Source organism: Oncorhynchus mykiss, chromosome 21, assembly GCF_013265735.2.
Source record: "Oncorhynchus mykiss isolate Arlee chromosome 21, USDA_OmykA_1.1, whole genome shotgun sequence".
NCBI classification, from domain to species: Eukaryota; Metazoa; Chordata; class Actinopteri; order Salmoniformes; family Salmonidae; genus Oncorhynchus; species Oncorhynchus mykiss.
The window spans coordinates 56,335,920-56,350,919 of NC_048585.1; the positions used below are offsets into that span (position 1 = coordinate 56,335,920).

General features: G+C 47.5%; 1 protein-coding gene across 3 annotated transcripts in view; it reads left to right on the plus strand.

Moving 5' to 3' along the window:
• The window catches only part of LOC110500755 (protocadherin-7), a 216,500-nt gene that overhangs the window by 97,391 nt on the left and 104,109 nt on the right, over positions 1–15,000 (plus strand). The window contains exon 2 of one of the 3 annotated variants that reach the window (XM_036958265.1): positions 8,045–8,267. The exons of 1 other annotated variant lie outside the window; for it this stretch is intronic. In XM_036958265.1, the coding sequence (XP_036814160.1) occupies positions 8,045–8,267 (223 nt within the window). The remainder of the gene's footprint in view (positions 1–8,044; positions 8,268–15,000) is intronic. One more of the 3 variants, XM_036958267.1, reaches the window with a different exon arrangement.

Sequence of the window (15,000 nt, forward strand, 5' to 3'; positions counted from 1 at the left end):
AATTGTGGTTCAATTTAAATGTTTGAATATGAAATTATTTGTGATGGGATCACATGTGATTTTAGCTTCTAAAATGTGAGATTTGGGTTTTCATAATGTAGGGCTCTGCTCAATCAGTGGTCCGCCCCTGTGAAGGGACATGGGCTAAAAAACTTTTCAAACACGACCTCCTCTCCCTTCCTATATAAAGCCTTGACGACAATATAACCTGCTTTTCCGAGGACGTGAGGACGGCGGTCCGATGTCAGAATGGTTCAGATAATAACTACAGAACGAAGCCAACATCAGCGCAAGCTTTGGTTGCGAATGGTATGAACTTTGAACTCTTATTCACTACAGAAGTGATACCTTCTAGCCGTTGAGTTAGCAACAGCCGCTGCAAACAAGGCTTAGGAAGGAACAGACATAATATCCCATCTACCACACAACGAAGTTACTAAAACGTATTCAATTTACCAGCAGAGACATTCTTCAAAGGACAAAGGACTCGGTTGGGCAACACGGCCTTCCATCTACCACCAACCTACCGAAAAGCAGCTCAGAGTAAATATATATTGCATTTTCCTTTTCCATATGAGTGGTAATTTAGAATTCATAAGATACTGTATTTACGATAGCACAGCTTCTCCTCTTTGTTCCCCAGTCTTCCCGCTCTTTCACTCAAACTCAGACCCTTTTCTTTTGTGTGACCAGCTGTTCCGCCCGCTAGGGACGTTTTCCTTTATGACATAATTGGTAATCAAGTTATAATTTAATTATATGTATGTGTAATTCTGTGTGATTAGTTAGGTTTTTGTAAATAAATAATTAAACCCAATTTTGTATTGCTGATTAAACTTGTTGGCCAGGGTTCGTGCAGATAACCAAGAATTTACAACTTTCAGACTGAATTAAGATGACGATTAAATATTACTAGGCCTTTAAGAGTTTATTCGGAAGATAACAGCTCTATAAATATTATTTTGTGGTGCCCGACTCTGGTTAAATCAGGTAATATTAATTACGGAGAAATTATTTTATAGAATAGCATTTCATATCACTTAATCCGGCATAGCCAAAGACACGACAACAGCTCTAAAACTAAGAGCATTGTATTTGGTACAAATCATCCCCCAAGTTCCAGACCTCAGCTGAATCTGGTAATGAATGGTGTGGCTGGTGAAAACAGGTTGAGGAGACTAAATTACTTGCCGTTATCTTAGATTGTAAACTGTCATGGTCAAAACATATAGATTCAATGGTTGTAAAGATGGGGAGAGGTATGTCTGTAATAAAGAGATGCTCTGCTTTATTGACACCACACTCCACAAAGCAAGTCCTGCAGGCTCTACTTTTATCTTGTCTTGATTATTGTCCAGACATACAGTCCATTCAAACCCTTTCCCTTTTTCCACATTTTGTTATGTTACAGCCTTATTCTAAAATGAATGACATACATTTACACACATACTCCATAACGACAAAGCAAAAACAGATTTTTAGAAATGTTTTCAAATATATATACAAACAGCACCCTGTTTACATAATGACTCATTGTCATGAGACTCGAAATTGAGCTCAGGTGCATCCTGTTCCATTGATCATCCTTGAGATGTTTCTACAACTGATTAGAGTCCAACTGTGGAAAATACAATTGATTGGAAAGGCAACTGTCTATATAAGGTTCCACAAGTGACAGTGCATGTCAGAGCAAAAACAAAGCCGTGATGGAATGGAATTGTCCATAAATCTCAGAGACAGGATTGTGTCGAGACACAGATCTGTGGAAGGGTACCAATACATTTCTGCAGTATTGAACGTCCCCAAGAACACAGTGGCCTCCATCATTCTTAAATGGAATACGTTTGGAACCACCAAGACTCTTCCTAGAGCTGGCCAAACTGAGCAATTGGGGAGAAGAGCCTTGGTCAGGGAGGTGACCAAGCTCCAGAGTTCCTCTGTGGAGATGGGAGAACCTTCAGGAAGGACAACCATCTCTGCAGCACTCCACCAATCAGCCTTTATGGTAGAGTGACCAGACAGATGCCACTCCTCAGTAAAAGGCACAGGACAGACTGCTTGGAGTTTGCCAAAAAGCACATAAAGGACTCTCAGACCATGAGAAACAAGATTATCTGGTCTGATGAATCCAAGATTGAACTCTTTGGCCTGAATGCCAAGCGCCACATCTGAAGAAAACCAGGTACCACTCATCACCTGGCCAATACCATCCATAAAACCATAAAGCATGGTGGTGGCAGCATCATGGTGTGGGGATATTTTGCAGCAGCTGGGACTGAAAGACTAGTCAGGTTTGAGGGAAAAATGAACGGAGCAAAGTACAGAGAGATCCTTTTTGAAAACCTGTTCCAGAGCGCCCAGGACCTCCGACTGGGGTGAAAGTTCACCTTCCAACAGGACAATGACATGAAGAACACAGCCAAGACAACGCAGGAGTGGTTTCGGGAAAAGTCTCTGAATGTCGTTGAGTAGCCCAGCCAGAGCCGGATCGAACCTCTCTGGAGAGACCTGACAATAGTTGTGCAGCGCATCCTGTCAGAGCTTGAGATGATCCGCAGAGAAGAATGGGAGAAACTCCCCAAATAGAGGTGTTTTTAGATATAGCTTCATACCCAAGAAGATTCGAGGCTGCAGTCACTGCCATGAGTGCTTCAACAAAGTACTGAGTAAAGGGTCTGAATACTTACGTACATTTCTGAAAACCTGTTTTGGCTGTTTTGATGAGGGCAAGACACTATTTAATGACTTTTAGAATAACGTAACAAAATGTGGAAAAAGTGAAGGGGCCTGAATACTTTACGAACGCACTGTATGTAGGGGGAGCCAGCCCCCAAAGTGACTGTATTTAGGGGGATCCAACCCCCGAAGTGCCCGTATGTAGGGGGACCCAACCCCCGAAGGGACTGTATGTAGGGGGACCCAACCCCCGAAGGGACTGTATGTAGGGGGAGCCAGCCCCCGAAGGGACTGTATGTAGGGGGACCCAACCCCCGAAGGGACTGTATGTAGGGGGAGCCAGCCCCCGAAGTGACTGTATGTAGGGGGAGCCAACCCCCGAAGGGACTGTATGTAGGGGGAGCCAGCCCCCGAAGGGACTGTATGTAGGGGGAGCCAGCCCCCGAAGGGACTGTATGTAGGGGGAGCCAGCCCCCGAAGGGACTGTATGTAGGGGGAGCCATCCCCCGAAGGGACTGTATGTAGGGGGAGCCAGCCCCCGAAGGGACTGTATGTAGGGGGATCCAGCCCCCAAAGGGACTTTATGTAGGGGGAGCCAGCCCCCGAAGGGACTGTATGTAGGGGGAGCCAACCCCCGAAGTGACTGTATGTAGGGGGAGCCAACCCCCGAAGTGATTGTATGTAGGGGGAGCCAACCCCCGAAATAACTCTTTGCAATAAATTCCTATGTGTTGTTTTAGGAACTCAGCATTCGCTGCTTTGCTCTCATCAACCCCTATTGTCTCATTGAGTTTCTGTTACCTCGTGTAGTTCTGATATCTGATTGGATTACTACTGTTGGTCAACAACAATGAAGAAGGGACGGAGGGAAGGAGGGTGGCTTTATTTCCCCCTGCCTCTCTGCACGTGACACTCCTAGACAGATCCCTCTGTGATCCTTCTACGTTCTGGACCCTAGGAGGGTGGGGGTGGGGGGGGTCTGCATCATTCACGGGGGACGACCTGCTTACTGTTGCCTTGTTTCACAGGTGCTGCCACCACACACACTAGGAAACAATGTAGTCTGGAAAGAAATGGCTTCTTATACAATTGATGTGTTTAGAGGAGAAATGGGTGTTTATAAAATCTCAACAGACCCTCTGGCTATTTCAGTGTGTGTGTGTGTGTGTGTGTGTGTGTGTGTGTGTGTGTGTGTGTGTGTGTGTGTGTGTGTGCACTCCATTTTGGTCCGAAAAACAAATTATAATTTTGTTTTCCCAGAAAATAGAAGGAAACGCAGGTGAACCACATTTATTTATTTATTTTTTTTCTCTCCCCTTTTTTCTCTCAGACTCAATCTTCCTCTCTTTGCTTCGTCCAAGTGTTTCTCTCACAACCACCTCTCTACCAATTAATTTAGCAACAGTCGCTTCATTCGAAAAATACATTTCAGGTCCAAACAGGTTTATAAATTGCCGCCTGGGCTGATGAGACAGTGGATTGCACAGTCATACTGAAAGGAGTAAATAAAAGGCATTTCAACATCATAGATTTAGCCGGTGGTAACTTGTGGAATCGACACCGGCTGGCATGCGATTTTAACCAATCAGCATTAAGGATTAGACCCACCTGATGTATGATCCAGAGTATAGGTTTGAATTTGCTTCTTCTGTTTAAACCACCACTTCGTTCAAGCTTGGGATCGATGTCACGCACGGCTCAGACCTTTGTTGTCTGGGAACGAGGCGAGGAGGGGTGGAATAGGTTTTGATATCTAAACGTCAGTATTGCAGTGTAATAACGCGACCGCCCTTCTGGGCCTTAATTTTAATTATGCAATAAATGTTTGACTATCCAAGTGAAATTCCTATGAATATTTATTTCACTTCATTTGTTGAGTTTTGATTGTAATGACATGGAAACATAAGATTTCTGCATTAGCCAGGGAGAGAAAAACTGGAGAAATAAATACAGAAATGAATGCCAATTTCAACATGCAGAGAGGAGGAGGACACTTTTCCCCAATGGATTAAGAGTCTCTAGCCTCCTGTCGTTGCCTGAGATTCAGAGGCGCTTGAAACAATAATTGTTTCTCCATGCCACAATAACTAAAGGGGTGTCATTTCTGTAGGGACGTGTGTGTGTGTGTTTGTGTGTGTGTGTGTGTGTGTGTGTGTAAGACATTTTGATGGAGATGTCAGGTATGTTTCTTTGTCCGCAATGGTGAATATTTCCAGGGTTTGGAAGCATGGTGCATATTAACGTTGCAATTGTTAATGATGGTTTGTAATAACTGATAACAGTCAGAGAGAGAGGGGAAAAAAGGACAAGAGCAACGATACAAAGACAGAAAATGGTTTGAATAATGGGCCCCTTCCCTGTTTAATATTCTTGTGATGAAGAATGAAATGAGGGAGGACAGGGGGAGAGGAGACGAGAGGAGGAGACGAGAGGAGGGGAGAGGAGACGGGAGGAAGGGAGAGAGGAGGGGAGAGAGGAGGGGAGAGGAGACGGGAGGAGGGGAGAGGAGACGAGAGGAGGGGAGAGAGGAGGGGAGAGGAGACGGGAGGAGGGGAGAGAGGAGGGGAGAGGAGACGAGAGGAGGGGAGAGAGGAGGGGAGAGGAGACGGGAGGAGGGGAGAGATGAGGGGAGAGGAGACGGGAGGAGGGGAGAGAGGAGGGGAGGAGGGGAGAGGAGACGGGAGGAGGGGAGAGAGGAGGGGAGAGATGAGACGGGAGGAGGGGAGAGAGGAGATGGGAGAGGAGACAGGAGGAGGGGAGAGAGGAGGGGAGAGGAGACGAGAGGAGGGGAGAGGAGACGGGAGGAAGGGAGAGGAGTAGGGAGGAGGGGAGAGAGGAGGGGAGAGGAGGGGAGAGAGGAGGGGAGAGAGGAGGGGAGAGGAGGGGAGAGAGGAGGGGAGAGGTGATGGGAGGAGGGGAGATAGGAGGGGATAGGAGGGGAGAAGAGACGGGAGGAGGGGAGAGAAGAGGGTAGAGGAGACCGGAGGAGGGGAGAGAGGAGGAGAGAGGAGACGGGAGGAGGGGAGAGAGGAGGGGAGAGGAGACGGGAGAGGAGACGGGGGGAGGGGAGAGAGGAGGTGAGAGGAGACGGGAGGAGGGGAGAGGAGACGGGAGGAGGGGAGAGGAGACGGGAGAAGGTGAGAGAGGAGGGGAGAGGAGGGGAGAGGAGACGGGAGGAGGGGAGAGAGGAGGGGAGAGGAGACGGAAGGAGGGGAGAGAGGAGGGGAGAGGAGAGGGGAGAAGGGGAGAGAGGAGGGGAGAGGATACGGGAGGAGGGGAGAGAGGAGGGGAGAGGTCCAAGGGGTGTCAGGAGGGGAGATGCACAGCTACAGTGGAACTGTGACTGTATCAAATTAATGAATCTCATTATGTAGTTGTTATTCCATTTATTCTGGTAATGACCAAACTAGCCGTTAATTTGTTGCCTCCCTCTGTCTTCCTCTCTATCTCTCTCTCTCGCTGTCTCCCTCTGTCTTCCTCTCTATCTCTCTCTCTCTCTCGCTGTCTCCCTCTGTTTCCGTCTCTGTCTCTCTCTCTCGCTGTCTCCCTCTGTCTTCCTCTCTATCTCTCTCTCTCGCTGTCTCCCTCTGTCTCCGTCTCTGTCTCTCTCTCTCGCTGTCTCCCTCTGTCTTCCTCTCTATCTCTCTCTCTCGCTGTCTCCCTCTGTCTCCGTCTCTGTCTCTCTTTATCTCTCTCTCTCTCTCTGTCTCTCGCTGTCTCCCTCTGTCTTCCTCTCTATCTCTCTCTCTCGCTGTCTCCCTCTGTCTTCCTCTCTATCTCTCTCTCTCTCGCTGTCTCCCTCTGTCTCCGTCTCTGTCTCTCTTTATCTCTCTCTCTCTCTCTCTCTCTCGCTGTCTCCCTCTGTCTTCCTCTCTATCTCTCTCTCTCGCTGTCTCCCTCTGTCTCCGTCTCTGTCTCTCTTTATCTCTCTCTCTCTCTCTGTCTCTCGCTGTCTCTCGCTGTCTCTCGCTGCCTCCCTCTGTCTTCCTCTCTGTCTCTCTTTATCTCTCTCTCTCTCTCTGTCTCTCGCTGTCTCTCGCTGTCTCTCGCTGCCTCCCTCTGTCTTCCTCTCTGTCTCTCTTTATCTCTCTCTCTATCTCTCTCTCTCGCTGTCTCCCTCTGTCTCCGTCTCTGTCTCTCTTTATCTCTCTCTCTCTCTCTGTCTCTCGCTGTCTCTCGCTGTCTCTCGCTGTCTCCCTCTGTCTCCGTCTCTGTCTCTCTTTATCTCTCTCTCTCTCTCTGTCTCTCGCTGTCTCTCGCTGTCTCTCTGTCTCCGTCTCTGTCTCTCTCTGTCTGTCTGTCTGTCTGTCTGTCTGTCTGTCTGTCTGTCTGTCTGTCTGTCTGTCTGTCTGTCTGTCTGTCTGTCTCTCTCTCTCTCTCTCTCTGTCTGTGGGTTTTCAGACTACTCTCAGAGTAGTGAAAGCTCCTCTGTGTACTGTGTACACGTCTTTTAGAAGGAGTTTGGGCATTGGGATGTTATTGTTCAGCCGTAATATACATTCCCCGGTGTTAGCCACTCCTATCTCTTGTTTGTGTGTGGACAGGTGCTTGGCATATGATATGTAGCTTGGAGCGTGATTTCATAGCGTTCGGCGTCCAGGCCCTTCGCAAGCAAACTTTTTTGTGTGAATTTGCAGCAGTTAACACCCTTACTTCGACCTGAAGTGTAAAAAACGTCTAGCAACTCCCTTATGGTATACATACAGTACTCCCTTAGTAGTTCACAATACCCCCCACATACAGTACTCCCTTAGTAGTTCACAATACCCCCCACATACAGTACTCCCTTAGTAGTTCACAATACCCCCCACATACAGTACTCCCTTAGTAGTTCACAATACCCCCCACATACAGTACTCCCTTCCTCCTGCTGTGTGGTACACATACAGTACTCCCTTCCTCCTGCTGTGTGGTACACATACAGTACTCCCTTCCTCCTGCTGTATGGTACACATACAGTACTCCCTTCCTCCTGCTGTGTGGTATACATACAGTACTCCCTTCCTCCTGCTGTGTGGTACACACACAGTACTCCCTTCCTCCTGCTGTATGGTACACATACAGTACTCCCTTCCTCCTGCTGTGTGGTACAGTACTCCCTTCCTCCTGCTGTATGGTACAGTACTCCCTTCCTCCTGCTGTGTGGTACACATACAGTACTCCCCTCCTAATGTTGTATGGTACACATACAGTACTCCCGACCCCCTACGTTTACCAAATTTATACTTCAACTGTATCCCCTACACTTTTTAAACTTAACCTCCTGTCCTCTGTGCCACGGAATTGAACCCTCTTTGCCCGGGCGTCCCTCCTCCTCCCTCCTATAGTCCAGCTAGTGACCTCGACGCCATCTTATTCTCTCTTGTAGCCGTTCCGCCGAGTGACCTTCTCGGTGGTGAGCCAACCCCAGGACCCACACCAGCAGGGATCGCTGCAGAGCTGCTACGACAGCGGGCTGGAGGAGTCGGAGACGCCCAGCAGCAAGAGCTCTTCGGGGGGCCCCAGGCTGGGTGCATTGCCCCTGCCAGAGGACAGCTACGAGAGGACCACGCCGGATGGCAGTGTCGGTGAGGCAGAGCATATGGAAAATGGTAGGGGCAAACACTAGAGAGCAGACATAAAGTGCAATACACATTGAGACATATATTCTACACTGAGTATACAGGTGAACATCGAGGTAGATACAGATTGATGTGGATGTTTACTTCCCAACGTGTAGGAGTTGTTGCGTGTAGAGCAAGCAGGTGGCATTGTGCGTTATGGGTGTGAGTTGGATTTTTAAGGTTGATTTTGAACAGGGAAGTGAGGTCTGGATCGTTAGGGAGTGTTTGATATGCCCTCTGGACATGAATACTGCAGCTAGTGCAGGTTGGATTTAATTTGAGACCGTGCATGCATTCATCAAGTGAATATAATCTGAAGCACAGGCAGGTTTTGCTTTAGCCTTTGATGCGCGCTCCTCGTCTCGTCTTGAAAGACCTGGGTTAATTTGATTAAGTTTGAGTAGATGTAATACCCTTTTGAATTTATTTCCATATTAGATCAAGGCCTTGGTAGTTAATCTTCCGGTATGTTCTTTGGACCGCGTCCCCTTGCTAGTTGAATTTCATCTAAACCTACTGTTCATCTACCTGGTTGGATTGATTTTCTACGTGATCTTTATTTTTTTGCCCCCCCCCCCCCCCCCCCCCACCCCTACTTTTCCATGTTCCATCGTATCCTTCGAAGACATTGAGCTAGATTCTAGAACAAGCTAACTGCAGTACAGATGGATCCATGAGGATTCACTGTCTGACGGTGGTTCATTTGTCTATAATCAGTGGTTTGCACGTGGAGCTGATTCTCTTGTAGATTTTAAAGGGATGGAAGATACCCCAAAGCATGCCACCTTAGCTTCCTCCTTAGGCTCCGTTTCTACCTTTGGTTTACCACAAACTATTATCTGAAGACACTTCCTGTTTTCACACTGTATTATGTAAAACCACAACTCTGGTGTTGTGAGGCAAGCTGTTTTATCTAGCCATTGCTGAATGTGCAGCCCTAGTAGATGTATTCTGCGGCACGGGTTTAGAGGTAATGTACCCACTAATAGCCTGGTTTAGATCTAACAAGCTTTGGCCATTTTAAGACTGTAAGCCTGAGCAGGGTGACTTTACGAGTGGCTGAAGATCGGGATATTCAAATGGCGTAAATCTTCTGTGATTTCCTTGTGCAATGTTTCAAGGCTTTGTGTCCCACAGTTTATCTGAGGGGAAGTCAAACCTTGTCACATCTGCAGTCCAAATAAAGTCCATATTTTTATAATTGCTAATCTAACTACGTTTCTGTAAAGATGATAGGAGACCGGAATTTGACCCGCAGGTTGTCAATCTGTCTGACTTTTAAATGAACCTGCGCATAGATTTACCAACAGACAGACAGAAACACAGACACAGACAGACAGACCGACAGACAGACAGACAGACAGACAGACAGACAGACAAACAGACAGACAGACAGACAGACAGATCTAGACTAATCCAGACAGACAGACAGATCCAGACAGACAGACAGACAGACAGACAGATCCAGACTAATCCAGACAGACAGACAGATCCAGACAGATAGACTGATCCAGACAGACAGACAGACAGACAGATCCAGACTATTCCAGACAGACAGACGGATCCAGAATAATCCAGATAGACAGACAGATCCAGACAGATAGACCGATCCAGACAGACAGACAGACGGATCCAGACAGATAGACAGATCCAGACAGATAGACAGTTCAACTCTGGGTGTCTCAAATGAGCTTTTTAATTGAGCCATTCTTTGAGAACATTGAGGCTACTTAATGTAGATTAAAAACACTTTGTATGTCAGATGACTCAGGTCTACTCAGTGTGGGCTGGGGGCAGCTGGGATTTAAGGCCTCTCTTTCGGAACAATAGCTGACCATTTACGGGCCAAATTAGCCGCAATTAAAGGCTCGTTTCAATTTGGTCTGCTCTTAAAGTAATTGGAAAGAAGGAATCAATATGAGACAGGTAGATTAGATCAAAACTGGGTCTGCCTATCAATCAAGTCCACTGAGGTCAAAAAGAGAAAGAGTTGGAAAAAAAACACACTTTGTTGGAAAAGATTGAAATGAAAGTTTTTGATTACTGCTATAGAGAGCAGTGGAGGCTGCTGAGGGGAGGATGGCTCAAAGTAATGGCCGGAATGGAGCGAATGGAACACCATCAAACACATGGAAACCATGGAGACCACGTGTTTGATGGATTTGATACCGTTCCACTGATTCCCGCTCTAGCAATTACCATAAGCACGTCCTCCCCTATTAAGATGCCATCACTCTCCTCTGGCAGAGAGATCAGTTCTGAATTGTGCTTTGTATTTCTGTGGTCTCTCATTTGCTCTATGTGGAAAACAACGTCAAGGTCAAACACGGCAAGGTAGATGAATGGTAGACGAGTATAGAATCAGAACAGTGACCACTACACACAATCTTAAAGAAGGATCAGTTCTGTCTGTGTGTGTGTGTGTGTGTGTGTGTGTGTGTGTGTCCTTTTTGCCTCTGCTTTCTTCAGTGTGTAGGTTTCTCCTAGTTGATGTATTCTGTGGCACGGGGAAAACCAGTCAGGGTTTAGAGGTAATGGACCCACTAATAGGCTGGTTGAGATAGAACAAGCTGTGGCCGTCCTCAGTGTGTATGTTTCTCAGCTACATTTTTCACTACACACGTTATCTATATCTCTAATTTCTATCTTATAATATCTATCTTTTCTCAATTGCGAAAATGAATTGCATGATACTAGTCTCTGTCCCAGACACAGAAAGCTTACACTTTTGATACTTGCAGCTACCTTTCGGTTACAACGCTGTAACCACTAGGCTACCTGCCGCCCCTAAATGATTGGCCAAAGCACTATAACCCTCCCAAAGGGAGGCTATGTCGGTCTACTGCCTCCCTCGTACAGCAGTCACAGCACACGCAGTCACAGCACACGCAGTCACAGCACACGCAGTCACAGCACACGCAGTCACAGCACACGCAGTCACAGCACACGCAGTCACAGCACACGCAGTCGCAGCACACGCAGTCACAGCACACGCAGTCGCAGCACACGCAGTCGCAGCACACGCAGTCACAGCACACGCAGTCACAGCACACGCAGTCACAGCACACGCAGTCACAGCACACGCAGTCACAGCACACGCAGTCACAGCACACGCAGTCACAGCACACGCAGTCACAGCACACACAGTCACAGCACACACAGACTCCCCAGCGCTACGTTGTCTCCCCAGCGCTACGTTGTCTCCCCAGCGCTACGTTGACTCCCCAGCGCTACGTTGTCTCCCAAGCGCTACGTTGTCTCCCCAGCGCTACGTTGACTCCCCAGCGCTACGTTGACTCCCCAGCGCTACGTTGACTCCCCAGGGCTACGTTGACTCCCCAGCGCTACGTTGACTCCCCAGCGCTACGTTGACTCGCTGCTAACCCCGCCGTCCGTTAAAACGGGGAGTTTCTCTGACACAAAAAAAAAGAGAGGAACAAAAGTTAGCAGATGGCCGTGTAGACTCCGCGCTGGGGCATCGTTAGGCTGTGGTCGTCAGGGTTAGAGAGAAATATAGCATGTTATTTAAAGGTAGGAAGAGCAAAGGTACTAATGAGCACTCAACTATTCGCCTATGCCTGTTGTTTACGAAGTGTGTGACAAATAACATTTGATTTGATTTAATATGTGATGGCAGAGAGAGGTAAAACGAGAGAGAGATCTAGCAACATGTATGTGTGAGGCGTAGGCTGAGAGAGTGAAATGGAAGAGATCCAGCTAGAGAAGAGTTGGAGAGATGGAGCAGGGTGCTGCTAGCATTAGCATGCATAGAGAAGAGTTGGAGAGATGGAGCAGGGTGCTGCTAGCATTAGCATGCTTAGAGAAGAGTTGGAGAGATGGAGCAGGGTGCTGCTAGCATTAGCATGCATAGAGAAGAGTTGGAGAGATGGAGCAGGGTGCTGCTAGCATTAGCATGCATAGAGAAGAGTTGGAGAGATGGAGCAGTGTTCAGCTAGCATTAGCATGCATAGAGAAGAGTTGGAGAGATGGAGCAGTGTTCAGCTAGCATTAGCATGCATAGAGGGAAGTCTCTTGATTTGGCTGCAGTGAGACATCCTCTCATCTCTCCTCCTCTTTCTCTTTCCTCTCTGTCCTGCTGGGTGTTGAGAGGGAAATCTCTGGGCGCTGCCACTGGTTCACAAACATCATTAAGCGCCTGGAGCCCTGCTCAATGCAAAGTGCCGCATCGTAACCATTGCATTTATCACTCAGGTTCACGCTTTAGGCCTTTCTCTCTCTGTCTGTCTCTCTGTCCCTCCCTCCCTCCTCTCTCTCTCTCTCTGTCTGTCTCGCTCTCTTTCACTCTCTCTCTCTCTGTCCCTCCCTCCCTCCCTCCCTCCCTCCCTCCTCTCTCTCTGTCTGTCTCTCTCGCTCTCTTTCACTCTCTCTCTGTCCCTCCCTCCCTTCCTCCTCTCTCTCTCTCTCTGTCTGTCTCTCTCGCTCTCTTTCACTCTCTCTCTCTGTCCCTCCCTCCCTCCCTCCCTCCCTCCCTCCCTCCCTCCCTCCCTCCCTCCCTCCTCTCTCTCTCTCTCTGTCTGTCTCTCTCGCTCTCTTTCACTCTTTCTCTGTCCCTCCCTCCCTCCCTCCTCTCTCTCTCTCTCTCTCTGTCTGTCTCTCTCGCTCTCTTTCACTCTCTCTCTCTGTCCCTCCCTCCCTCTCTCCTCTCTCTCGCTCTCTCTCTCTCTGTCTGTCTCTCTCGCTCTCTTTCACTCTCTCTCTCTGTCCCTCCCTCCCTCCTTTCCTCTCTCTCTCTCTCTCTCTCTCTCTCTCTCTCTCTCTCTCTCTCGCTCTCTTTCTCATTCATCCCCTCTGTCTCACAGCCATGTTTTCTGACTGCCTAGAGAAGCACAGTAGATCATGATGTTATTGTTGTGTTATCAGTGAGTGGGGTGGCACGTCTCAGAGAAACTCAGTTCATTAAGCAAGCCCCAATCCCAGGGCCAGATGGTTAAGAGAGCCCATTTAATTAAAGCCATTCATATTTCAAGAGCTTAGCAGCACTGATGCAGTTGCCTGCCTTATTTCCCCGACCCGGGTGGAACGATGACAGAAAGTGTGTTTGGGTGAAGGCGGAAGACACACAAATACAATAAACATACACACACACACACACACACACCTATCTAGTGGTGAATACGCCAAGGGCTATTGGCCGATTGGATTCATCGTGTAATTGTATTGGCCGATTGATTTCATTGGGCATGTATGCTACTGTACATGTGGCAGTGTATGCATAAACATGTGTGGGTTGGGCCTCCCATTCAGAGCAGTGTAGTGGAAAATCACACACTCGGAGACCTCACGCCGTCACTATGTGTTTCACCCTCGTCCGTCGCCCTCTCCAAGGTCATATTGTCCATGTGGACACACACTGTACAAGAACATAGTTAAAAACACTGTTGCTGACACTTCAAATCAGCCACACAGTGGAATGTCTGCCCGCATGTATCTTGGTCAGTTATGCATCCTTACTGTGTGTGTGTGTGCGTTTGTCTCTAACGAGCAGTCTCTAGTGAGCAGTCTCTAGTGAGCAGTCTCTAGAGAACGGTCTCTAACGAGCAGTCTCTAGTGAGCAGTCTCTAGTGAACGGTCTCTAATGAGCAGTCTCTAACGAGCAGTCTCTAGAGAACGGTCTCTAACGAGCAGTCTCTAACGAGCAGTCTCTAGAGAACGGTCTCTAACGAGCAGTCTCTAGTGAGCAGTCTCTAGTGAGCAGTCTCTAGAGAATGATCTCTAACAAGTGGTCTCTAACGAGCAGTCTCTAGAGAACGGTCTCTAACGAGCAGTCTCTAGTGAGCAGTCTCTAGTGAGCAGTCTCTAGAGAATGATCTCTAACAAGCGGTCTCTAACGAGCAGTCTCTAGAGAACGGTCTCTAACGAGCAGTCTCTAGTGAGCAGTCTCTAGTGAGCAGTCTCTAGAGAATGGTCTCTAACAAGCGGTCTCTAACGAGCAGTCTCTAGAGAACGGTCTCTAGCGAGCAGTCTCTTACAAACAGTCTGTAACAAGCATTTTCTAATAAACAGTTTTTATCTTGATGTATACCTAGACCCCCTCCCTCCCCCCATTGGTCCTCCACCCCTCATGACAGGAGGAATGATTGATCACTACCCCTATAAACCAGGCAGATATTCAAATCAGACGCAGGTGTCATATAAAGTACACACAATAGCATACTACACATGACCACTCAGACCAGCTAGTCTATACAATGACAGTACAAAGTATCTAGTATAGTCTCCATCATAACAGAGTAACATAAAATACAGAGTGTATACACTGACAGTACACAGTATCTAGTATAGTCTCCATCATAACAGAGTAACATGAAATACAGAGTGTATACACTGACAGTACACAGTATCTAGTATAGTCTCCATCATAACAGAGTAACATGAAATACAGAGTGTATACACTGACAGTACACAGTATCTAGTATAGTCTCCATCATAACAGAGTAACATGAAATACAGAGTGTATACACTGACAGTACACAGTATCTAGTATAGTCTCCATCATAACAGAGTAACATGAAATACAGAGTGTATACACTGACAGTACACAGTATCTAGTATAGTCTCCATCATAACAGAGTAACATGAAATACAGAGTGTATACACTGACAGTACACAGTATCTAGTATAGTCTCCATCATAACAGAGTAACATGAAATACAGAGTGTATACACTGACAGTACACAGTATCTAGTATAGTCTCCATCAT